Source organism: Etheostoma spectabile, chromosome 10, assembly GCF_008692095.1.
Source record: "Etheostoma spectabile isolate EspeVRDwgs_2016 chromosome 10, UIUC_Espe_1.0, whole genome shotgun sequence".
NCBI classification, from domain to species: domain Eukaryota; kingdom Metazoa; phylum Chordata; class Actinopteri; order Perciformes; family Percidae; genus Etheostoma; species Etheostoma spectabile.
In genome coordinates, this window is record NC_045742.1 from 10,789,749 (window position 1) to 10,817,268 (window position 27,520).

The following is a 27,520-nucleotide window of genomic DNA, read 5'->3' on the forward strand; positions in this document are numbered from 1 at the left end:
TACAACAGAGCACAAGACCCCAGGCACCCCCTCAACCCTTTCTTTACACTGCTTCCATCTGGCCTTACACACCGGTCCCTGGCCTTGAAAAGGGGACGCTATGGATGGAGTTTTGTTCCCTCTACCATTCACTCAACAAAATACACAGATATATATGATGTGTTCAGGTTCTGTATGTATAGGTACTGTATGTGTGAATGGATCTGATGTCTCTCATGTAATCGTCTTGTGATGTAAAATGTATTTATGTATCTTTGTATTTAAGTGAGGCCTTGTACAGACGTTGGCGACAAATGTCTTTGGCAAAGGACATTAAGGAATGTATCTATCTAAAACGACAAGCCGTGCACAAAAGCTGTTTTTCAGCAACAATGTGAACTTATAAATAAATAATTATATTATAAATAATGTACCCTAATGCAGTATATAACCATGCAAATGTGTAATCTTAACTTAGATAGCAAAGTAGTCTGGCAATGTTTTTTTTTTTATATTGCTCACTTCTTTCTCCTCGATGGTATGTAATCTTGTATGAACTGTAAGTATTGGACCTGTGGGGGAACAAAATCTTTTAGTTAAGCTTGGGTAAAACTATTCCTGATCACTTTAATTACTAAAATATGTATATACTTTAATAACACAAAATCATAATTACCACCAATTCAAATATTTGTTTCAATTCTGTCAACTCTAGCATCCAAAAGATAATGGCTGGTTTCCAATTTGGCAAAACTATGTGGCCTCAGTGAATTACACACAATTGTGTTCCTCTATCAAGAAAAAGAAGGTAGTTAATACAAGTTATAAGTTATTATGTTAAAAAATATGGGCATTAACGCCGTAAAATTGAGAAAATAGGTCTGCACCCATGCAAAAAAACAACTGCAGGAAGAAATATCTAGATAGTCTACACAAGTGTAAATGATAGGGGTTATTGCCGCCCTTTAGGCACACTGGCACAGCAATAAGGCATAGAAGGCATTCTTTCTATTGATAGGATGGTGTGTCATCACATTGAGGCTGTAAAAAGATCTTCAAAGTAACTTCATCTCTCCTCAAGTCGGCAAGGAAGGTAATAAGGGTGCAACAGTGTATTGCATCAATCACTGTCAGAAAGTCTATGAAGTTATTTCATTACATTTAATAAACTACAGTAAATTTCCTTCATTATTGATACCTACAATCAATGTCAGCTACGTTCTATTTGTTAGAAGACCTCATCTTGCAGCCAAAGTTGGCAAATTACTTGAAAATACAGCAAACATTATTTATATGAGTAATGTAATAAATCACTGTGTTTCTGCTGGTCTCTAAACACCGCTGCTCTGGAGGTAACCCTCCTTATTATCCACATGTTAATTAGTTTGCCCCTTTGGAGCTCTCTTCCTTTTTGTTTTTATTTCCTTCATGTAAAGTTTAGACACAGGCTTATATACTATAAATATTTTTTGCTATAAAAAAGGTTAAAGTCTTTCATATTCTCTAAAAATGTTGATGATGAAAAATGAACATGGTGAGCAGAACTTTTTATGGTGGCTCAAAACTTTAAATGTAGGCTAGTTATTTGAAAAATTTACCAGAAGAAGCCCATTTTCTGGCTTCTGGACAATCACCTGCTAAATTGTTTAATATCTAAAACGAATACATCTTTGTCATTAAAGTCATGAAACACGACAAATGATTCAGTCTTGAAAATCCCCTAACCTTAAAAGAGTAGTTTGGTACTTTGGGAAAAACACATACGCTTTCTTGTGAGTTAAATGACAACCAATGATACCAAACGTCGGTCTTTACAGTAATATAAAGCTACCGCCAGCAGTCATGTCGCTAAGCTTAGCACAACAACTAGCCTCCGTCTGTCTTTTAATCTAACGCTTAAAAAGAAGGTGAATAAGCGGATTTTCCAAAATGTCTAACTATCCATCCATAGGACAAGCAATGACAACCAGGAGCTCTCTGAAACTGCCAGCTACATGTATTGGCTAGACTGCTAAGTGAGAGTTCACAATCAGCGTGTGAGCATATGGTATCGTACACCACTAAGTATGCTACATCTTTTACTCATCCTTCACTCCCTCTTTCCTTTCTCTTCCTCCTTCCTCAATTTGGAAAACTAAAAGATAGAGAGACATGCATTTAGGGGTCCACTACATTTGACTTATCAAAACAGAAGACACAAACATGTATTCCTACTGTAGGTGATTGATGGGAAGCTGTCACAATCTCAGCCATGTGCTTTCCAATACAGCCATTACAGTATACAAACAAGCATATGGCAAGCTGACCGTCATCTTCAGGACTCTGAGTGTGAGTGTGTGTGTGTGTGTGTGTGTGTGTGTGTGTGTGTGTGTGTGTGTGTGTGTGTGTATACACTAAGCTTAGTGAATGTAAGGAGCTGTGTGTATATTACTGATGTACCATAGGGAGCAACCGAAAGCTTTAATATTAGGTTGAGAGTAAAAATGCGTGTGAATTGGCTAACAGTGCTCTGCCTTTTCCCACCAACAATTAGGCTTGATCGTTCACATTCTCCCTCTTTCGCTCTCTTATACACACAGACACAAACAAGCATGTGCACACTACTGGGCTCTTTGTTTTCCCATTATCATCCACCACTTTGTGAAAATTTGAAAACAAATTTTATTTGGGTATATTTGCCTCAGAAAAAGAACTAGCTTTGTAAAGCTTGCACGTCATTTTTTCACATTCATAGATTAGATCTATACACACATTCACGCTTTTTGGTTTTTGGGGTGGGGGGGTAATGTATTTTAAAACCATCTGTAGTCAGAACTATGGGTAAAGATGGATATATTTGCTGTACCTTGTATATGATAATCCTATGTCGTGCAAAGATAGAAGTGGAGATTCACTAATGAGCCATTTGATGTGAATGCAAGGGACAGTGTTACATGATCGAGCTGAAATTAAACAATCTGCAGCTTTAAATATTTTATTGACTGAGCAAAAATATGTCAGGGCCATAGCAGAGCGTCCAAATCATCCAATTATGTGTGTACCATCTATTAAGTTTATATCCAATTAAGTGTATGAATCCTCAGCTCTGATTTTAACATTAAGAACTGAATTACTGTTGGCATGGATACATAAATAGGCATCACTGGGAAATGGGATTTAAGCCTGCGCTCAATGCTGTTATAAAACTGATAGAGAAATAAGTATGCAGAGATTAGTATGAATGAGGAGATTGTTTGAGTTTAGCTTGAAGCACAAATCCCTCTGGAGGGAGCGATTTGGTAGCTGTTTGTACCCTGCTGTATTTGCATTGCATTCAATAGTTCATCCAATCAGATGATCCTGTGAACACCTACAGTGACATCACCCCCTCCATATCTGCCAGCGGGAACGGCAGATATCGTTCTCAGCCCCATCAGTAACAAAACTCCTCCACTCACAATCTGTTTAGTCTTTAATAAATCAGCCTGGCAACACCCGCATATTCCTGTGGCCTTCAGAAAGGGAATTTATCATTCAACTGTTGACCAAATCTGGCACACCCTGAGCTGTGCTGGCATCCGTCAGGGAGGTTACACACATACTGTTGATTTATTAGCATGATATACTGGACATAGCAAAATAAAATATGTTCCACAGGGCATAAGCCATTTATCTTGAAACTGTCACAAACCAATCTTCACCGCAAGGACAAGGAGAAATAATAAAAAAAGGAAAACACAAAAGAAAGTTGACCAAGTAAGCAAAGCAGTGCACTTACGGCCTTCAGATATCTTGACCTGAATCTGCTTTCTACCTTTTTGTATAATCTAGCCTCTAGTTTCTGAAGATAGGAAAATAAGTCCTTGAAGGAAAGGTTTGACTGAAACCAAGGCAGACGAAGGCACCAAAGGGCTGATGTCTTCACCAACATTTACGCCAAGTGGATGGTGGATTCTGGAGCTCTTTTTATGTCCAGAGTGCAGACCAACAGCCTCAAGCCAACTTGTCGGGAGAAAAAGGAACAGATTTCATCTAGCATATGGAATCTCAACGGGAGCCCGATAAAGCAGACCGCTGGTATTGCCCTCTGTACCTGCAAAAAACAATTAATCCTCATTCTTTCCCGCCTTGGTCGCTCTTGTTTGGACCAGTGTCAGCAGCACAGAGAGACAAAGGATAAGAGGAGAAATCTGAAAAGATGCAGCTAGACTCTTTGGCTACTTGTCACATTATCACTATTCTCCTGTGAACAAGGATATGCAATACCAGTGTTTCTCTTGAAGAAAGAAAATCCTGCTCACTCTGCCATAATAAAGAGCACAAGACAGAGATGGAGTGATAAAGGGGTCATGTCATACTGTGCCCGGCCATGTGCTCTGACCTCTCCATTCAGTTCAGATGGCCTCAGCTTTTATGAAGTACAAAAACTCTGTGAATGACATTCCTCTCAATGTCTTTCATTCTCCTATCTTAGTCCTTGTCAGTGGCCAGCACTTATTGTTGCAGTACAACAAGAAGAGTGGCAAATGACTTTTGAGATAGTGTGGCATATTTTTTATTTGATCCAAACAAGTGAGTCAATTATTGCAGTTTACGATGCAATTTGATTCAAGAGGATTAGGCAAAACCCCATCAGAAATGACTTAGCCTGGTCTTCATTTCAGAAAATAAGCTAAAGGTTTAATTGCCTTCAAAAGCATGTATCATTCCAGTCAATGATGCAGGGCTTAGTTCATTGGGGCTGAGTGATATCACAGTGACTCATTGCTCAACAGGGGTTTTTGCTCAGTAAAAGCTCACAAAAGATAGGAATTGAATGCTGATGCCTCCCTGGTGCTCTCTCCTGCACCAGTTCCTTGCTACCTACAAACTACCTCTAACAAACTGAACAACAGTCCCTGAATTATTACCCATTAAGCCCAATGCCACCATAAACCTGGAGCTGTCAGCTGATTTGTGAATCCAATTAGCTTCTTCTCTGTAATGGGTGTGTTCAGTGCCATTATGTAACTCAGCTGTTGCTGGCATCTGTCAACAAAGATTCAGCTTTCACAGCATACGGGACGGATAACTAAAATCACTTTATAGCATCACCTTTCAGGTATTGCACATTATCAAATACATTTATCATGAGGACAAATGTGCCATTCTGACATGAAAAACAAAAATTACTGTGTGGACACTATAAGAAAGTCATTAGAAGCACAACACAACATGCTCATGTCACATAACTGTGTAGATGCTCTAGCCATGCTAGTAGCTGTATGTACGACAAAGGTCAGCAATCCCAGTCTGTCAGTCAGTCCACTTTTGTCCGGACGGAAAGATCTCAGCAACTACCGGATGCCCAAGACAAATTTTTCCTGTCGGAGACAATAAAGGCTTATCTTATCTCATCTTATGTTTGGGGGTGGCAGTAGCTCAGTCCGTGGGGAGTTGGGTTGGGAACCGGAGGGTCACTGGTTCAAAAAGTACGGAGTGTGGATTGGTGGCTGGAGAGATGCCACTTCACCTCCTGGCCACTGCCAGGTGCTCTTGAGCAAGGCACCATACCCCCCCAACCGCTCAGGGCACTCACTCTGACATCTCTCCATTAGTGCATGTACAGATCCTGAGCGCGTGTGTGTGTAGTTTAGGACTGTGTGTGATAACTAACAAAAAGTGTGGACACAGAGTGTAAGTTGTAATTTCCCCATTGGGGATCAATAAACAGATAATAAAAAAAAAAAATGTATAGCTATGACATTTTGACATTCAATGTGCTGTGAGGATGAACCCCGCTGACTTTGGTAATCCTGATTTTTACTGTAGCGCCACCAGCAGGTTAAAGTTTTCCTGTGAAATTTTTCAACAGCATGGATTGACAACAAATTTGTACAGACATCCATGGACCCCAGAGGATGAAGCCTACTGACATTGAAGAGCCCCTGTCTTTTCCGCACTCACATCACTCTGGAGATCCTCTGACTTTCCATGTAGCACCATGATAAAGTCAATACTTTGGTTTGTAACTACATACCTGCAGAACTGACAACATTCCTATCAGCCATATATTCACTGTACTTGGAGTGTCGTACTAACTACCAATTGTTAGCATGCTTAACTAAGATGTTAACCATGGTAAGCATCTTGCCTTTTTCTTCTTATGCCATTGTATGTTAAAATGTCGACGTTTAGCCCGAAGCACTACTGTGCTTAAGTTCAGCCTCACAGAGCCACTGGCATGGCTGATGAAAGTGTGGTGGCTCCCATCTTCACCTATGGACTGTTCTATTTAACTATTTTTCTTTCTAAATTAACAATGGAATTTATTCATATTAAATTGCAACAGATGGGACTTACATTAAAAGGTCATCAAACAAATTCACACCTTGAGGTGCAGAAATATATGCAGTGGAGTTTGGCATGTGATAGTATGCTAAAATCAGTGGCAAAGAAAATGGTGAGATGAGCGTTTGCTGACAGCACTGTGGGAGTGCAAACTGAAGGTACACAACAGTTGGCATCAGTTGACATGTGGGAAAGAGACAGGCTGCTGACAGTGAAATAATCTCCACCGGAGCTACAGCACAGTGGAAGCTGTCCACTGCAGCTGTGATGCTCCATAGGGAGCAAGGACTCCAAGGTCTGCTTGGAGAGACTTTTAAAGATACAGTGAAAATTGAGGAGCACACTATATTGTAGTATTCCAGTCACTTAACATTGTCACACTAAAAGACCTAAGGATAGCACATCTATGATGACTCTGATCCCATGGGCATCTGATACCTGCAGGAGGCCATTGTCAGGTCAGTTTGATGTAAAATTATCAATGTGGTGAAATAAAAATGAGAAAAAAACTGAGTGTAGGACAAAAGGAAGGAAAGGACAGAGTCATACTGTGTGTGCGTCATTGTTTATAAGCTTTCCGTCTGCCTCTGGATAACTTTGAATAGATTATTTTTAGCTCTATTTCAGGTTGGCATAATTCATCCAATTAAATCCTGGTCCAATAAAGAAACAGTGCCCTGCAAATGTATCATAGTTTGATTTATTTGTAACAGTGCCAAATGATTTCAGGACTTTGATGTTGTTGTTTTCCCCATCTTATTTCCTGCTGAGCTTGTGAAGGTCTTGCCAAAAGGCCAAGTGCACAAAGGAAGATATTGACACATTCTCTACATACAGTAAGAGAGTCATTTCAATTTGTATTTCCTCAGGCTAGAAAGATATTCAGAGGGAGCATCTGAACTGTTTGAGACCTGCAGCCTGCGGCCTAAAGAGGGATTCAGTTTGGGCTGACCCAGGTGGAGGTCTCCGCAACTCACAGACGAGGCCAAATCAATGAAGGGTGCAGGGAAACGCAAGCAGCAAACCCCACCAGGAAGGTGTTTGGATGCCCAGACACATGCAGAGGAGGGATGTGAATGTAAATGAGGATTCACATGGCGAGAAGGCTACAAGGACTCACATAGGCGTGAGAGGTGAATAAATGAGCCCTGACAGGAACCATAGGAGCTGATGTCTTTCCGTGGATTGCTGTAGCTGTCATCTTAATGTTATAATCTTTATAATCACAGTGTCACAGTGGAACACTTTGAGTTACCGGGAAGTGGGGCTGGGCAACAAAACAATCTCGATGATAATAATGATTTTTAGAGCTAAAAATGTTCTTTACAAAATCTAAAGAAATGTAGCCTCCCTAGGGAGGTGTTCCAGGCACATCCAGCTGGGAGGAGGCCTCAGGGAAGACCCATGACTAGGTGGAGGGATTATATCTCCAACCTGGCCTGGGAACGCCTCGGGACCCTCTACTCGGAGCTGGTTAATGTGGCTCGGGAAAGGGAAGTTTGGGGTTCCCTGTTGGAGCTGCTGCCCCCGCGACCTGACATTGGAAGCGGAAAAAGATGGATGGATGGATCGATAGATGTGTACTATATGATCTCCTCAATAAAACAAAGAATGGTAAAAAACAGAAATATTGGACCAAGGAAATACTACTAGTACAAATAAGCACTGCCACAGAAGCAAACAACTGAGAAAACAACTCCTCATTTTGTGATGATTAACCAACAGAGCAAGCAAATTAGAGTGTGTAAGAAATAATACAAAGCGAAAATAGTAACATGGACAAGAGAAACTGTGTTCTGAAAGAGAACACCTGATTGACTGATATATAGGCATACTGCTGACTTTAGGGTGCATTTTACTGGTCAGAAACAGACAGAGCAATGCATTAACAAATCAAATGAAAGCTGTTTTGCTTTCCTCTTGAAATGTTACAGCAGTGATGTATCACTTTCTTGTAAATGCTGACCACAATCCATTTCCCAAGAAGACTTTAAAAAAAAGCAACTGAACAACTTTTGGTCAGTGAGATGTGCTGAAATGCACAAAAATCTACAAAGTTATCAAAACGGCAGAAGTCTGACTCTGGCCAAGCTCTGTGTGGTAAACACTCTGGTACAGGGCTTCTTTTGAGTTCACACAGTGAATCCTTCATCGCCGCTCTGTATGATATATGAGATAGACATTTACAGTGTTTATGAAAGAGTGTGCATAGTGGGGGTCTGTCAGAGTGAGAGTGTTTACAGCATTCCCCAAAAAGCCTCCTTAGGTGAATGGAAAATTACCAAGCCGCCATGAGTTTCCTCCATAGTTTAGTAATTTTAAAATAATTCAATCTGGAGTAGCTCTGATTCCACAAACGATCCATTATGATTTGACTTCAAGGAGGAAAATAAAAATCCACTCTCATTCAGTGAGGCATATAGGGATGTTATTAATTCAGTATCTAGTGTAGCGCAATGGAAGTACAGTGTCAGGATAAAGCCAGACATCCGGCACATGTTGACCCGAGTCATCAGGCTTTGCCTTTCCATTCTGCTATCTGTGTGTTACCGCTCTTAAAATCCCTCCACTACAGGAAACAACAACCTTCAAGATACCAAGCTACATGCTAAAAAGGAAAATTTAGATCATGCAACAAGGCATGCTTGCTTGGTTCTTTTGGTGAATGATTGTAACTAGCATAGATCTATCAGGGACATGCTAGTATGTTAGCCCACCAGTTATGAATAAAGCTTTTTACAGAGGGCAAGACAATCATAAACATTCGTTACATACGACGCAACACAAGTAAGAGCAAATTACATTTAACCATGTATCCAGCTTATTTAAATAACTCACGTTTTGGTTTTCCTTTATAGTATTGTTTTATTCTTTGGCGGGGAATTAGCCATTTCAGAGCTTGTTCCCTACAATCCACCAAAACAGGTTCCTTCTCGAGACTATTTTGCAGCGATGCAATCGCTACGGACAAAGCTTAGCGCCACCCAAGAAAATTGTGATTGGTTTAAAGAAATGCAAACAAGCTAGAGTTGTTTTCTAATATCTATGTGTAGCCAGCCCTTACTCCAGCACAAACACAGTGGTGTGGAGATGCCTGTCTGGAAATGCAAGACAACTCAATATCAGACTGCTCTGAAGGACAAGAACATCCTAGCACCCAAAGGGCTTTAGCCAGACTATTGATAATATGTTTGGATCAGATGTCTGTATCCTCTTGGCATTATGGTTTGTTTTTCAATGTTCAAGCATTTTTTTGAATCATGCAAGTGTTCATGTCCCTGTTCATTCTCAAGCCGCTCCTCGAGGCATCCTATGTCTATTATGTTGGAGACATGGTTGCTTTTCAGACAAGCAATCTCAGTGGAAGCTGTTTTTTCCTGGGCCAGATCATTGAACCACAGCCTCCGTGTTCCACCATTGTCTCTCCAGGGAAAATGTTCAACATATCTTCTTCAGGATAAGGCATGCTAAGTAAATGCATTAAAAAGAATGAGAGAGGAGTAGAGTAATTCCTAGTAACCTTACTGGCCAATAATGTGTTTTTCAGAGAACGTACGGGTATTGGAAATATTCTGGCTAAAATGGAACTATTACATTCTGCAAGAAATATTCACTAATTTGACATAACTGTTGCTCTGGATAATATACAAGTAATACAATACAAAAATCTATATTTTTTGCATCTATTATTCAAAACTATGACGATGAGCAGTAGCTCAAAGTGAGATTCCGATTTTGTACATGATATTTAAAAAAAGGGTGCAAAGTGCACATCTAAATGTTTGCCAAATTAAAATGAAAATTACATCAACAAGTTGGAATATTGCCATTATCACGATATGATGTGTCGCAAAGAGTGTTTGGCACACATTAAGCCCACTAACAGGAATGTATAAAAACTACATGTAAAGGATATCGTGTTACTTTTTGTTCAAGCCCTTCACTGAGGCAATATCACTGTTAAAACCTAATAATAGAAAATCAATACAGTGACACTTGTCTGGCTGTACTATTATATATAGCTACTGGGGAATTTTGATTGTATTATGTGTCACTTTAGACAGGAGACATTGGCAGCAAGTAAATGACAATCTGGTCGATTCACACCAACTCCAACCTCTGTTCCAGCCAAGGTGCTGAGAGGACAGGAAGCCAACACACTGTCTTTAAAACACTAAAGTGCCTTTTGGGTTAAAAAAGTTATGACAATATTATATAAAACAATAGAGCTCGATCAATAAATCAGCTCCATATTAGCTCAACACTGATATATTGGTATTGGCCAAAATTGCAGTACAAACATGCAAAATATATGTTTGAGGTATCTTACAGTATAGTGCTGTCATTACAAGGTTCCTCCATCAAAAAATACTGAAAGGGTTCCTTGTCAAAAATGTTTATGTTTGCTCATGTAAGAAAGAAAATCATCTAAAATAGTGTTATTAGTGTTCATAAACTCTCAAATATCAATGCTGGATCAATCTTAAAGGTCCTGTATCTTTTAGACTTTACTCAACAATTGTGTGAAGTAAATTTCACTATTATTTTATTTCCAGTTTAAAACAGCCCATTTGGTCCCACATATACAGAAGTCTCCACCCACTGCACAGAAGCAGTAGTGGACACAGGCACAACCTGACATTGTGTGCTTCATCCTTAAAGTAATCCATCATAGCCTGTGCTGTGTTATTTCCAATTGTTTATCCTGGCATTGGCCAAAAGAGAAAAATGCCAGAATCACAGCAAATTCTCAGCATCACTTTGTGCCTTGAAAGAGGCCACTGTGCGGCGATGGCGATAGTCACGGCAATATTTTTTGCAGTCTTGCTGCTCCACTGACCACAACAGTTTTACCCGCACCTCCTTTATATTAAGGGGGCGACACATTTTTCTCAACAGCCATACAGAGGCCTATACTGACAGGCTGAGGTGAATCCTGATATTGATGTAGCAGGCTTCTTTCTTAAGATGATATGTGAGAGCAGAAATGAAAAATCTCCTGAGGTGTAATCACAGAGCTGCTCCCTGTTCAGTCTAAACCAGCATCCAGCTTCTTCCATACACTCCATCTTCTCATTCCTCTATTTCCACCTTTTTATAACCAAACTTCAATGTGTTCTTGTCGTAAATTTGCCTTTTATATTCTGTCTTCTCTCACAATTTTGAATCAGAGCACTTCAAACTCAAAGGGGATTGTTTGCATAATAAGGGTGTCACGATTCTCCAAATCAAAGATTCAATTTGACTCTCAATTTTAAGGTCACAATTTGATTACATTTTCGATGTTTCAACAAGGATTGCAATGCAGAGGGAGCCACTAGATAGCACAAGGGTACTTTGCAACAACAGTTTAAATTTCTCAGTTTCTTTTAGTGAAGTAACTGAATGCACCATTAGTTTAATGACTTGTACCCAAAGGCACCATGGAGTCCCAGCCCACATGCTTTACCTCCGTTGTTTGTTTACAAAACTCACTCACAGGGAAGGCAAAATGTTGCCACTGTGATGACTTCAGGGTAACTGGAGGATTTGCTATAATTTCTCCGTCATCTCTGACTCCAGCAGTGGGCGTGATGTCTGGAAAGGTTCAGCTTGCGGCTTCCGGTAAACTAGCGTTACCCTGTTCTTTAGCTGCATGGTACCAGCCGCTAAGCAACGCTTTGTCTGTTGTCGTGTTTTTCTTCAAAGCGTGCGCAAGTAGACGGGGATGGAGAGAGAAAAAAATACTGGGGGAATCGCCGATCCTGTATCTGATATACTGTAGATAGTTGAAATTGAAATCTCGTTTAGATCAGTTTTGCTTCCACATATTGATTTAACACATAAACTCTGCAACTGAACTGATACCAGTTTCACTAAAATGTTATATATTACTGATTGTTCAGCTTTGGGAAACTCTAAAAGATCACAAAGCTGAACAATCAGACCAGATCCCAAAGCTGAACAATCAGACCATCCCAAATGCAGTTTCAGGCAAACACAGACATCGGAACATTAGTGGCAGGCTAAAACAACAGTCATTACCTGATAAACAGCAAGCCACAGGGAGAAAACAGCATGAGTGGTGAAGCAATGAGACAATGGGAAGTTATTGCCCAGGCTCTGGTGTAGCTCCTGCACCTGCTGCTGCAGTGTCCTTAGTTCCAATTTCTACGTTCCTTGCATGGTACTTTATCTCTGAAGTGATTAGGAACAAACAGCTCCATCAATCAGGTGGTGCAACCCCAGAGCTGATCCAAAAACATCCCGAGGCTGCCAAGTTTGTGCTGATTCTGCTGACACTCACAATGTTCAACCCCATAGTCCTTCACACTGCTCTTCAAATGAACTGATTCTGATACTGTTAAAAAAATCCCACCTGTGTTGAATGTCTCAACTGGAAGAAAAGGCCAGCCAACAAGACAGACACAATAGGATATTCAAACATCAGAGGAAAATAAAGCCACCAAAACATTAATTCACTGACAAATTAAGCAAGACTTTTTTCAGGGTTTCACAAAACCAATTTGAGAGGACTGCATGCATTCAGATAGCGAGTTGCAGATACATTTCAATCAATCTCACACTCTCAAGGCTCTCACATGCTAATGACTGTGTTGCAAGTATGCCGTTTGTTTTGATGAGAGAGAAGCATGTTCTCATGTTGCAAATCACAGCTCACATGTTGTAAATTTGGTGAAAAAGGGGCACCAGACAGAATTGACGTTTTGTGTGACTTCATCATTCAGACTAATGTTAATTTTAGGTAATTTCTGTCTAGGAAGCGGATGCTGTTTTATTTGCCTTAACTAATCAGTAGTGAGCAAATTCCCACCAACGTCATTTTGAGTTAAAACAGAAGCTGCAATGGTGGTTTTTAGGAACATTTGTCATGTCCACTGACGAAATGTAGGAGTTCTTTTTCTATATTGACGTTACAACCTGTACAGCTAGCTCAATCTAATCCAACCATGTTGCCATATTAGTAGCCAACATTTCTGGTACCATTTTTCACAGATATAGCTATTTTTTTATAGTAAGATGAAATCCACACTTTAATTAATTTTGAGGAAAGAGGTGGGCAGTGATTTAGAGGTATAAAACTAGGCTAAAACAGTGGTAAAGCTGCAAGGAAATCTTACATACCCAAACTGTCATAAAAATCAAGCAAACAGATGAAGAAATTCTCTTTCAAGTTTTGTAATCACGTCAGGTTTTATATACTGGCGTTTTGATTATAGATTGCGAGGAGCTGAAAACTGAGAAAATACACTGAGCTAAATGTTTTTGACAGTGTCACAAAAGCTGCTGATTTATTTAAGGTATTTTTATAGTTTTGCTATAATGAACTGCAGGACTTCATTATAATAATAATAATAATAATAATAATAATAATAATAATAATAATAATAATAATTTATACTTTATTAAAGTGCCCATATTATGTATTCTGGGATTTGACTAAAACTAATTAAAACTAAACTAAAACTAAGCATTTAAAAAAAATAAACTAGCGAATCTGCTTTAAAAACTAATTAAAACTAAGGTGAAGTTGAAAACAAAAAGTCAATAAGAATTAAAAATAAAAACTAATGAAAAATGCAAAATATAATAACTTTGGTTTGGTACTGCCAATTTCTTTTGTTTTGTCATAGTCAAAAAAAATAATAAAAAAAATAAAAATCGTAGCAGAGAATCGTGATATCAATTCTAAGCAAAACCGTGATTGGTATTTTTCCCCGAAGCGTGCAGGCCTACTCTGGAGCTAACACAGAGACCTAAACACACAGGGTCAAAAGAGCAACAGCAGAAATGTGCGGTACAACCAAAATATTGTGTTTTTTGAAAATGAAACCGTGTAAACCTATTCTCGTACAACCTCAAAATACAATTATGAACCTGAAAACGAGCATAATATGGGTGCTTTAATAATTTATTAATTATAATGTTTTCACTCTGTTATTATTATACATACTACACACAGGCCTGGATTACACACACGCTCAGTACCTATACATGCACTAACGGAGAGATGTCAGAGTGAGGGGCACCTTGGCGGTGCCCAGGAGGTGAAGTGGCACCTGTTCAGCTACCAGTCCACCACCATACTTTGGTCCGTACGGGGTCTTGAACCACCGACCCTCCTACCAGCCCAAATCCCTACTGACTGAGCTACTGCCACCCCATAAAATATCTTTGCTCTGCTGTATACAGTATGTAAACAATGTTGACAAAATACTGCATACACCTTTTAATATGATGCAGTCCGGTACAGCAACAATTCAAAATGAACATGTTTTACAAAGGGTAGCATTTATTAGGACTGCTGAATGTAATTTGGAAGCACAGAGAAGTATTAAAACAGCATTAAGATCCTCATTGGGAACAAATTTGAACATTTAAAATTCTACCCATGTAGCAACTTCTCTAATTATAATACACTGGGATAACAACAACTGCTGTTGCAATGTACAGACCCTCAGAGCTATTAATCTGAATAGTTAATTTTTCATGATTGCTTTCATTATTTACTCTTACTTATTCAGTTGTTTGATAAATAACTTGCCAGTCAATAAAAGACAATGTTTTAAAATTCTGGAGAGTGGTAGAATTCCCAGTTTGTCCAAATAAAAACTATTCTCCCATTTATTGATGCTCCAGAGGACTGTCGAATCACACTTCACAATAGCAATTTCTGCAGCATAATATATTACCTCTATTTACTTAAGTGTCTCCATATTTGCATCTAATTTCAAATGGACAATTGGTGAAATATAGGCATTATTGTTTTTTATAGCATCCTTAAAAATGCTTCAGACAGGCTAAAAAAAAAAGCTTCCACATGCTCAACTAGTACAGAATACAAAAGCTCCATTCACTCATTATAACTTTGAGACTTTTGTGATGGTGGCAGTTACATTGCCTTCACATGATTAGGCAGAGCTCAGAAACCTGGCCAAAATCAGCGTGTTAGCACAGAAGTCTTGTCCACAGCTACCTTTCAACCATGTATCTGCAATCAGAAGAGATGTCTGTGCTTCCTTCTGGTGTAATGTTTTTTATAAAGTTGATTACAGCCCTTCAAAGCTTTCTGCTAGCTTGTTATTTCTAGACTGCAAAAATACAGGTGGCAATGACTACAATACAATGACTAGAGAATGGTTGCCAACTTGCCTTCGTTAATAATTGAGCAGTTCAGTTAATTTCCAAACTAATTTGCACAATTATCTATGGCACCTTACCACAATGTGCCATGCAGGGTAAAGAAAAAACGGGGACAACCACATGATTTGCAGTACTTTTTGAAAACTTTGAAGCTACATGAGACCACAACATAGATGCAATCAAAGCCTCTCACACCGCCCACAGACAGCCAGGAAAGAGCAACCCGTCAACAATGTTGCCAGCAGTGTGAATGCACAATGACAGCGCTCAATAGCACAGCTGTCCACTGCAGTGGTAGTAATTGTGGAAAAGCAACATTATGCACCAAATTCTGATGTAAAAGTGTCTCTCTCACTGTAACAAGGACATTACACCACCCAACAAGTTGAAAAAAAAAAACCCACAATTTTCCAAACAATTGCTTTTGTGGGTTTAACAACAGTACATCAGACATGCATGAGATGCTCAAATACAAGTAGGGCAGAGTGAAAATTAAAAACTCATTTAGTGCCAAACAAGCCATGAACATGCATTACTGCCTCAACCAAAATAAACATGTTTTCTTTCACCTGTTTTTGTAAGAAGGCACATTTGAATGAGTTTAATGTCACAGGAATAAGGTTTCTATCATGTTTTTCTTGAAATAAGACGTGGATAAGAAGCTGTTCAGTGATTCTCATAAACTCTTTGTCAGGTGGCCTGCTCAAAAGACAAGTCTGTCTTTAGATGCAAAAGAGGTTCAAACTGCATGTATCAATGCTGGCTGTATAAAATGCAATGCATTATGAAAATGTATCCTCAAGAAGCAAATTTGATGAAGGCCTTGCTTTCTTCAGAAGTCTTTTTAGTTCTGAAATACGAATGAAGTACTCCTCAGATACTGCTTTAAATAATTACCCTCCCATTGAGGGAGCACTTAAAGTAATAGAAAGTAAGAGGAAAGCAATAACCTAATGGTGACCATACACCAGTCAACATTTCAGGTTGACCAAAGCCCTATTCCCATGGGATTAGTATTACTTGGTGACCTCTAGTCATTTATAATAATTACGGAGGTTGTCTGTGATCTTAATCGCATGCAAATTGGGCAAGGCTGTAATTTCTAAATCACACAAGGTCTCCAGATGATACCAATCCCATGCAAATAGTGTTTTAGTGTGATTACACAGAAAGCCATGACAGCAATCTTGAACACATCTTTATACCAGCTCTACTTTGTTAAAGTTAAAAACAAATGTCTCAAAGCACAGTTTTGCCACAATAGTCATACACAGTGACAAGACGTGGCCCGTCTGTGTCTTTAAGAAACTCATTGGAGACAATAAGAAAAAGTAATATGGTCTAAAGCACACCATTTGAAAGCATCATTTATTTAGCTTCACCCTTTGGCTCTTAATAACAGCACTGGCAAAACTCCTCATAGACTGGCCCACAGAAAGACAAAGAGCAACCTGAAGCTAAGGGAACCAAGCTGAGGAGTTAAACAGCTAGGACACTCATTGTCTTCCTGGGCCTTTAAGGTGCTGCTGAACGATCCATAACCAGTTTACCCGAGCTGAGCATCTCTGCCTTTCAGCAGCGTAGGGTTCTGAATTCTCATTCTCAAACAGTGATATTGCCAGCGGTACTCACAGAAGGGGCGCTTCCTTTATCTCTGACTCATATTTTCACATTTCATTACGCTGACTCTTTTCCCCGTAGCCATTTTTTACTAGACGCACACTTACTGCTGAATTGTTAGCAAAACTGAGCTTACATTTTATTCATTTAAAAAGGGAGATTTACTTAAAGCTGACAAATCTCTCCACACTACAATATCTCATTCTGGTTCAGTTGTACTTAAATTTAGCTATACTAGCACCATTATGCTGGGGCCACTAGTTTGTCTCTCTCTTTCTCAATCTCTCTCTCTCTCTCTCTCTCTTTCTCTCTCTCTGTATTTCTGTAAACCCCTCCCTTCTAAAGGCAAATCAACAATGTCCTGCTCATTGATCAGAGAGAGGATCGGTGCAGGGTGGAGGTAAATGGCTGTCACAGGAAATGATAGACCTTAACTCAACCATGGCCGCTCCTGAGGCCACTCAGCCTCCACTTACAGTGATGGATGTAAGGATGTCGGCCATCACATTCTGGAGAGTGGGGAAGACTTTGTTCCATCACTAGAGGAGTCAGGCAACATTAACATAAGACAACGGTTTGAGAAAATGCTTGAACTGCTTTTCTCCGATGTGAATTGATGACAGGGTTGAAGTTTAACACAACTTTGCTTTGATGTATTCAGCTTTTATTTTCAAAGTTGAATGGAGCTAAAATGACTAGTCAATTAATCTTGTAGTCAATCTATAGCCAACAATTGAATAAATACATCCCCAAATCAATGACTTTGTTCCATGCTTGAACACTTCCTTGTTTTCTTTGTTTGATATTATAGTTAAAATCTTTGGGTTCTGGACAGTTTGTTAGACAACACAGGATGTCCCCATGGGCTCTTGGAACTTGCGCTGGGCCTTGTCCACCATTTTCGGACACTTTACAAACTAAACAATTAAACAGCTACTCCACCAATGTAGTAGCGCACCTCCAAAGTTGGATGACTTGCAACAGACACGTTAAAAAAAAAAGATCAAAAGCAAAGCAGCAGAAGCCGATATATGCCGACTTTTAGTCGTTAGTACCAATACCGGATTATAAATTTCCCATAATGCAACTGATAGCATATTTTCATAACACGTTATCTGCCTGGTAAAGGACAATGTCTTTCATACTCCACACCCCCCAGTGTGTAACACAGGCAGTCTGATAAAACATGTTGTCTCCAGTCCAAGCCAAAGGTGAGCTATCCCTGATTTGGCAAAGCAGCCCCAGAGCCACAGAAGACACTATATTATTATTTCCCAAGGCTGAGCAGAACTAATCATCCTAATCATAATGAAACATTTATCTGCTAAATACAGTATCAAGGGGGCGGCCTCTAGCACACCTGGTAGAGCCCCATGTAGGCTCAGTCCTTGGCAGTGGCCTGGGATCGACTCCAATTCCTTAATCCCCTCTCTGTCCCCTCTGTCCTGTCATTCTTCAGCTGCTCTAATAAAAAGGCAATGAAAGCCCTAAACATATATAATCTTGTAAAAATACAGCATAGCACATAACAGGTCAGCAGTGTGACTGACTTAACTGCACAGCTGTGTGTACAGAGCTTTCCCTCAAAAAAATTGTTTGCATACTATTCTCAACACTATGCTGGCTAGTTACTGGGGAAATAATCTCAAAATGATGAGCACTTACCCATCATTTGACTGTCTGTTAGAGACACAGAATAAGTTCTTAATGAATCATAGCTACATAAACTGGAGGTTTATGTTTGACTAAAGCAGAGTACTGTAAGCCTGTTTGTGGGAGGTTTTTGGATTGTATGATTCTCCAATTGCTCAGTGACTCTTTAATTTGACTACAGTTAAAGGATTACAAAGAAATCAGAAAATAAATGCAGGGAAAATACAAAGTCAGTGGCACTCCACTTAAACCCTATATGACTTTAATCCAGCAGGCATATACATGCTGAGCTCAGTAGTTACCAAAGTGGGCTCTGGAGCCCAAGTGTTCCTCCCCAGAAATAACTGTGCCCTTTAATAGCCTATAGTGAAAGCATAATCTTGTAGGATACTTGTTTTTTAGAAATTGGAGTGTCCCAAAAAAATGGAAAGCTTGGGATCACTCAGCCATGCACGCCTATCTGATTTGTGGCTGGAAAGTCTGATAAAGTTAACTTCTTTATCCATATCCAAGCCAAATCAAATGGTTTGTCAACAGTTCACACTTTCCCATGTTCCCCATCCCCGGTCCCTCACAGGATGTGAAAAGGGATAAGGGAAGTATATTAAGTCAATGAGCAGGATGGATTTCATTAGTAAACTAATCCTGTCATAAAGTTTTAGAGGGGTGGAAACTTTTACATTTCATCGAGTAAGTTTCATAGCCTTTATCAGAGAAAATCATATAATGAGGGGTAAGGTCGTATTTAGGCTTCTCAAGATGTATTAACACACATGGTAAATTATTGTAGAAATGCCAGTATAGTAGGCTAATATTAGTCAATAGGGATGATTTAAATTGCGCTGAATTAAGAGATTATTGACAACAACAAAGCAACAACGGATACTGTCCAACTTTACAACAATACATGATTGATGAAACAGAAATGTATTTACAATGCTAGCCAAAATACAACCGTCCCGTTATATATAACAACATAAACTGTTGGGTTCAGCGGACACATGCCATAAAAGCGACTAAGTCTCTATATAGTCAGTATTTACCTGATATCGACACTTTTAAAAATACCAATGTATCTTTCTGGGTAACGTTAACGTGTGATGCTGTGAGGTTAGTTAGACCAGCCTACCGGTGTACTGCAGGAGAAACATTGTCCTCTGTCGTGGATTTTTTTTAAAGATTAAACAGTCCCACCGAAGATAAAGTCTCTCAGTCTGAAATAAATCCTTGAAGTCGGGGACTTTTCTTGGCTGTTAGGCTGCGCTGCGGTAGAACTAAACGGTATGTCTGCCTGCCAACGGTGAGTGGTTACCACCTGCCCCAGCAGTCACAGCACGCTCGTTCTACTGTCAAGTTGGCCAACGGTATGCAATTAAACAATTTCCGGTCGGGACTTTCAAAACAAATCCTACTGCGTTTTCTTCGGATTGCAACACACGTAATCTGATTATTAAGCGTCAAAGGACATTAGGGGTTTGTTAATAACACTAACTAGCATTGTTTCTTCAGGGAGTTCCGCTATATTCACCTGACCTGTATGCTTACTTACTTCTCTTACTTCATCTTTAAAGAGACTGTACTTTTAGTTTGAAGGCAGGTGCACATAATTTCCTGTGTTGCAGATTGTAGTGGGTGTAAATATTCCCATGGGTGCAATGTACCATGGAGTGAAGTGAATTGCAGAGTGCAGTTCTTCACACTTGATAGGTTTTAATGAATACAATGACTAAAATTGTGTGTGTTTCACTTCAGTGTGGAAGTCCCTTTCTTTAATATGCACACGTCGCTTAGGGATGCAAGTCCCCTCTTGGCAATTTCTTTAAAAAACATAAAAAATCTTTCTGTAGCCTATTGTTATTTAAAAAAAGATGTGAAAAAAGTACATTTTTTTTCTATTTTTGTGTTTTTTAAATGACCAGAAATAGAAGTCCACACTTGGTCATGTGTGTGTGCGTGTGTGTGTGTGTGTGTGTGTGTGTGTGTGTGTGTGTGTGTGTGGTGTGTTGGTTGTGAGAGAGAGAGAGAGAGAGAGAGAGAGAGAGAGAGAAAGAGAGACTGAATAAACACCGGAAAACGCCTTTTAACCCCTAATAAACAAACAAATAATTAGAAATTTGAAATGTTCCTCAAGAAATGGGTAAAAGCAGTTTGACTCTAAGTATCAACTCAAGGTCTACTCACAAGGCGGAGCTTACAGACACACCGCACAGTATTCCTCAGTGGATGAAGGCCTATACCCAGTTGTCATGTGGTAGAAATCTGCTGAAAAAGCGAGTAAGTGGACCTCGAGTTAAGAATTTTACTCTAACTACTACTTATGAAGAGACCATACTTAAAGGAACACGGCAACTTATTGGGACTTTAGCTTGTTCACTGTATCCACCAGAGTTAGACAAGTCCATTCACACCCTTCTCATCTCCCTGCGGGTTGTAACTCTGTCTGGCGCACACACCGCTAGCCCAGCTTACCACAGATGCTGCAGGTAACCACCTCCAACTAGCTACTGCTCCCAATAAGTGACAAAATAACGCCAACATGTTCCTATTTACATGTTGTGATTTGTATAGTCACAGGGTGTACAAATAACAAGGTCACATGAGACACAGCCATCTTCTAACCACATACTAACTGGAAACTATATTCTCAGAAGCCGAAGCACTGCAACTTCTGTTACTTAGGCAGAGTGATTTGCTTGCAGCACACAAGAAGCCCCATGGTGAGGAGTAGAGAGTGACAACGGTGCTTTTCAGGTGCTGCGCTAATCACATAACCCAAGTAGCAGTGCTTACAACCCGCACGGCGATGAAAAGGGTATGTATGGACTTTCTATACACTGGGCGATACGGTGAATAAGCTAAAGTCCCAATAAGTCAGCGTGCTCCTTTAATGCTCTCAAAAAATAAAACTGGAAGGAAATAAAATCACAGAGTCCCTAAATATCTGACTTAAATATAGAGAAAATAGATCAGTTACTATTTTTCTGAAGAAAATTATATTTGTTGTGTATTGTAAGGGTGTGATAATTTGTAAGACATGGTCTGAAGAGACTGTTGTATATGCTACAGCATTGGATAACTGGGTTGTTTGTCTCCGTCCTTATTAGAACTCCCTAACCTAGTTCAGACCATGATTGGAGGAGATGTAGACATCTATGTTTGTGAAGCATGCAGAATGGGGGCCATGAAAACTGAATTTCCATTAGGGGAATATGTGTTCCATGTGTTATCTTGTGTCTACTTGGTATGTCGGTATCTGAATTTAAAGTTTACACATTCCATTCATTAAACATTCATTAACATGTGCACTGCGAAGGTGGTTACAGCCTCCATTGAAGTCAGATACTGGCTGGTGAAAGTGCTCCTCTTGCACCCAAACTGTCCCTGTGCGCCACCACCAACACCTGGCTGGCTCTTTGCCTTATATCACTGAGACGTGGGAAACGGTTCTCTGAGCACCTGAGCAACACATAAATATGAATATGTTACCTCCTTCCAGTTAGTTAACTTCACCTGCCCATCAAGTGTCCCATTTCATGTACTGTGTATTTGCTTGTCGCCATTATGCACCATCGATTTTGTAGTGGGAGAAGCTTCTGTGGATTCTTCCAGCATCAAAAGAGCAGCAGGAAAAGAACAGCAATTTAGTCAGACAAGTATTCTCAGATCAAAGTTGTTTTGGCGGGAGTGATTGTTATATTTCTGAAGGCAGTTTAGGGGTTGTGTTAGTTGATATGTGCCCTGCCAAATTGCACACCATTTACAAACCCTGTAGGGTGGGTGACACAATTTGAAAGCCTTTCAAAGAAAAAAAAAGTTAGATGAATGCTCGGGCAACATATGACCCACAGTTTTCTCTTTACGGTCTGAAATGGTGTTTTGTTCCAAAGTGATATGCTGCATTTACCAGTTGACACTAATGTCTCCCTGAAAAATGATTTGCAATTGCTGTCCTTTCACCCTGGAACTACAAAAAGGTCAGAGATAAAAAGAACACCAGACATGTCCTAAAGTGGAAAAGAATTAGGCACACGGGGCATCCATCATCCCCTGCAAAGTTTTCTCAGCATTGATTTTGAAACAACTTTGACGTAATTGCAGAAATAAATGAGGCATACGCTGTTCACGGAGCACTAATGTTGATTTCTCTTTTATGTTATTATATGTTTAGAGCCAGTCTGATTGTATGTCAGAGCAACACTGCATATACAATGCATTAAAGTAAAAAAAAGACCTGATGTAGAAATACATTAAAAGTCTATGCTTTACAATAGGCTTTTATTAAAAATAATAATGATGAAAAAAAATAAACCACATTCAAAACTTCAAACCCACCCAATGTCCCACCTTTCTCCATCGATGTAGCACATAAACATCTTATGTTTGTACAGTGACATTGTTGCAACAGTACAACTGGTTAGAAAAACAGAACATTTTTGTTTCTCTCTGAGTGGCAGGGGTCATAGCTACATCATCAAAATATGAGAGGAGAAGCTGCCATGTGTTGACCCTCTAAGTGAGAATTTGATTTTTTTCTAGCTTAAGGAATGACTATTATAACTTGTTGACCTTTTCATATTTGTAAATTTAATGTTTAGATCAACTAGCAGCTTGTTGTCTCAGAATCTTTTGGGATTCAAAGAGCTAATGAAGAGCAGTTGAAATTTACAGGAGATAACTGTAAGCATATGAAGAATGGGCCTTTATTAAGAAATCTACACAGAGGTAATTGCATTCCTAAATCAGCTTCTATTGGGTAAAGTGCAATAGCTGTGTTTTTAAGTGTTGCATTATCAGTCTGAATGTTTTCTTCTGAACGTTATCTTTGTTGCTTATTAAGTCATGAATATTACATTTTTTGAGAAATATTAAAGACGTGAAACCAAGTTGTCAGGGTCTTTAGTGAGTAAAAGTAATGTAGAAATAAATGGCACCCGGGAGTGTTTTATAATACATTATGGTACACTGTACAATACAATAGTACAAGCACTCATTTGTTCCTCACTCTATAGTACTCAACCAATCAAAGAGGAGCGCAAGGAGGTGAACAAAGTCGTCCCCCCCCCCACACACATACTGTACATACCCCACACTTGGACGGTATCCCCCCACTCAACATGAACTGTGATTACTGGATACACCATTGTGTATTTGTCACTGAGCAAGGCCAGTTAGGATTTGGCTGCCTTGATTCACACTGTGGATGAATGCAAGCACTAAGCAGATCAGCGTCGTCTTTTCTGTATAGTGCTTTGAAGACAATCTATTTTTATACTGAACAAGATGAAAAAGAGATTTAAAATCCTCTGCTGTGTGTGCAAGATGTGCTTCATGCGTTGGCCTTTAGTGGTCGTGCAGAAATGTACAGCCAAACCGGGCTCTCTTTCACCATCATGTTTCCTCTGAAGACGGCAGTCATAAATAATCTTAATGGTTTCCGGAGTAAATTCAATTACCTTTGTCACCCAATAGAAATGAATAAAAGCCAGTGTGTGCTTTCTTGTTCTATTTGCATGTCTCTGGGGGAGGATGTTTGCATCTCTTCAATTTTCAGACTACGGTTTGCTCTCCATGGTTTGCTTAATCAGAAAATTCAGTTAATCGAATGCTAATTTGACATAATACCTAACAGATGCAGGAGACCTTTAGTAGCTTTTATAGATTGCACTGTGCATTAAGAGCACCACCACAGTCCTCCATGGCAAAGTGAACTGGGTAACTTGAAATTGGTGGTGTAATGAATCAAAGTAATTCCTGTCAGAACATTTTTGCTTCTTTTAGAAATTAGAAAAAAATCTTTACAATCACAGAAAACGTCACAGTAGCCATGTCTTCAGACAAAAAGGCATGACTTTGACCCAGCTCATTCCAACATAAAAGCACAATTAACCCATTGGCAGGTTTTTGTTCCCCTTCCTATGACAATAGTATCCACCAAACACCAAGACAAATTCCTTGTGAGTGAAAACCTACTTGGTAATAAATCTAATTCTGATTTTAAATTGAATTAACATTAGAAACATTTGTTATTAAAAGGAAACTTACCATGTTACACAGAAGCAACGCTTGGATATCCAACCCATATTTCTATATTGATAAACAACTCTCTTTATCAAACAGTCCCTCTGTGCTCTCCCCATTGTCACAACCACTTCATTATGAAAGCTAACCGGATTTTGAAAATGGAAACATATGAAGATCTTGGATATGTTGTCATCATGAATGTTGTGCAGATCAAATAAAGCTACTTATTGTACTTTCAAACACAGTGCAACCTTTAAATCACAGTTTGGTTCCACTCCCTTCGCAAGGGCTTCACATCTTTTTCTGAGCAGAAATCACACTCAGGATTTGTTATCCATTCTATGCTTCTGTATTTAGCAAGACAGGTGTGATGCCCTATATAGCACCTTGCAAAGTAAATAGTGTAGCATGATGTACTTTAATGCTCTTTCCAATGACACTGAAGGAATGGTATTTCACATAAAAACAACCAGTTTTATGGTTGTCTTTCCTATTTTCTCTCCCACCCTCTATTCTGTCTTTTTGTGCTATCTGCCCTTCATGCCTCATCATGTCATTCATTATTTCCCATCATCTGTTCTCTGACTCCTCTACATACCTTCCTGTTCATTAGTGATTAGCAAGTGATCATTTGGACGGGGAAGGTTGAGGCGATTGTCCAGCCCGTCACAGCCGCACCTCATTAACCGAACACACCCCTATCCCAGTGAACAGGTTGGCATTTACCAGTGTGAGGGATGCAATGTACCAAAAGGAAATAAAAAAAAAAAGTGATAACAAGAAAGACAAAGTGTGGCTGAGGTGTTTTCTATTCCAGGAACCTTGTGTTGAGGTCACTTATTTTAGGAGGAGGAAAGAGATTGGCGTTTTGTCAGTGGCAGCATTCAGGAAATTGGATTAAATCCACACGGAGGCCAGTCGGTCTCTAGAGGGTTTCCCAACAGCATGAATATTGATGCAAGGGTGTCATGCACAGCACATAATAACAGGCTTAACCTCTCTCTGTCGCCAAATCCCTGTCAACGGCGAGGGCCTCAAACCATCACTCAAACTCTGGGGGTCATTTGAACGTAAAACATCATCAATATAGCGATGAGGGCAGACTAAATTATTTGTTTTCATCACAAGGGGGTCCAATTCCTATTAAAATGCCACAAGGACCCTGTTCTACAACACAACAGGTCCATGACAGTGAGTGGGCACTCTAATGCATTTTGGCAGCGGTGTTGCGCAGCTAGCTGGTCATGATACCTGGCACCAAATGTGCCATCTGGGCAGATAACCATCACACACATTGGCCCTTAGACAACATTAGCCCAGGGCTGACGGATCCAGTGTTTTCCATGCTTAAGTTTAAGGCTAAAAAAAATAACCTGGCATGTTAGCAAAAGAGATAAGGCGAGAACACTTGTGTTTAAAGGCTAATTATGGTTCATAACAAGGTAAACAATAAAACTATTACCTAAACTGTCAATTGTAAACACCAATCACACTTTACAGACACTAACTATAAATGTAGAGCATTTATATTTTGCAAGTAGAACCTTTTTTCTGTCAGCTCTCCACTGTCGCTATCTGCATTTATAAAGGCCTCGTGTGGTCATGTGTTGTAGCAACATGCGCTCTTCCATGTGGTATGGAGGGAATCAAGTTGACTCACGTTTCTTCCAAATCGAGGGTCTAAGAGGGTCTTGAGGGTGTCATGTGTTGTACGGATTGTCAATTTGTCATTCGAAGGACTTTGGGCCATGCAAATTAAAATGAACTTGGCTTTTTCTGTCTGAACTAGTCTGTGCTTCTTTTGTGCGTGCACAGTTTTTATTTGCAGTGAAAGATTGTTAGTGACATTTCAGATGTGCTTACTTTTGGTTTTACCTCCAAATAAATCATCTGGCTAATCTGTTGGCTTGTTTATAACCTGCATGATTGTGGGGCTGCTTATAACTAAAGGTAATCTGCTACATAAGGACAGTGAATGTGTAATATTGTATATAACATCAGCTTTTTTTAGCTTTAAACCAGTGAGAAGAGTGCACACAAAACAGCAGAACAACAGACAGAAGTTGCTACAGTAATGCAAAATAACAAAGACTCTTCTAACTTTGGCAGAAAATCGTTTGTTTAAATATACCGGTAGCTCATTATAAAGAGCTGATTGAGAAATTGTCATCAGAGCCTTTTATTGAGTTTACAATATTATCAGAACAGAAATAATGGCCAAAACTATGAAAATAAGTAATATAAGACAATTTAATAAAATAGAATTATCCTTTGAATGATCAAAAATATACCCTCCTGATCATGAACTAATCTAAACCCACATCACCTCTTTGCTTGTGGTTCAGCATGTTCATTCTCTGTTAATTATGCATCAGACACACTCCAGGTTCATTACCATCATTTTCCTTCACACGCAGCATTCAAGTGCCAGTCACAACTGATATAGGAAACCACCGAGGCATCCAAATCCGACTGATCCTGCAACCCTCTGCCCTGCCCTCTACCTCTCACTCTCACCAATTAAGAGGGTATGGTTAACAGCCCTGAACTTGACACTTTCTGTCTCTCTGCTTTAATTATGTCTGAGTCCCTGAAGGTCACAGAGAGGACAGGGTCCAATTAGTCGACAGAAAGGGAGAGGGTTGTGGATGACGTCACGCTCACACAAGCCAGAATCCAAAAAAACATGAAGTGACAGAAGATTTCATAAAAACAATGTATAGTATAGGCTTATACCCAACACTTAGAAGACCCAGTAGAATCGTATGTCATTGTGCTACATTAATAGACAATA

General features: G+C 39.5%; 1 protein-coding gene across 5 annotated transcripts in view; it reads right to left on the reverse strand.

The window, feature by feature from the left end:
* Positions 1–20,062, reverse strand: part of LOC116696810 (ecto-NOX disulfide-thiol exchanger 2) — a 164,469-nt gene extending 144,407 nt beyond the window's left edge. For 3 of the 5 annotated variants that reach the window (XM_032527992.1, XM_032527989.1, XM_032527988.1), the window contains exons 1-2: positions 19,835–19,982; positions 17,529–17,591 (exon numbers count right to left, since the gene is read on the reverse strand). In XM_032527992.1, the coding sequence (XP_032383883.1) occupies positions 17,529–17,591; positions 19,835–19,856 (85 nt within the window). In that variant the 5' untranslated portion in view covers positions 19,857–19,982. Of the gene's footprint in view, positions 1–17,528; positions 17,592–19,834 lie in introns of all 5 variants that reach the window. The other 2 variants (XM_032527993.1, XM_032527990.1) reach the window with 1 other exon arrangement.
* Positions 20,063–27,520: the final 7,458 nt, after the last annotated feature.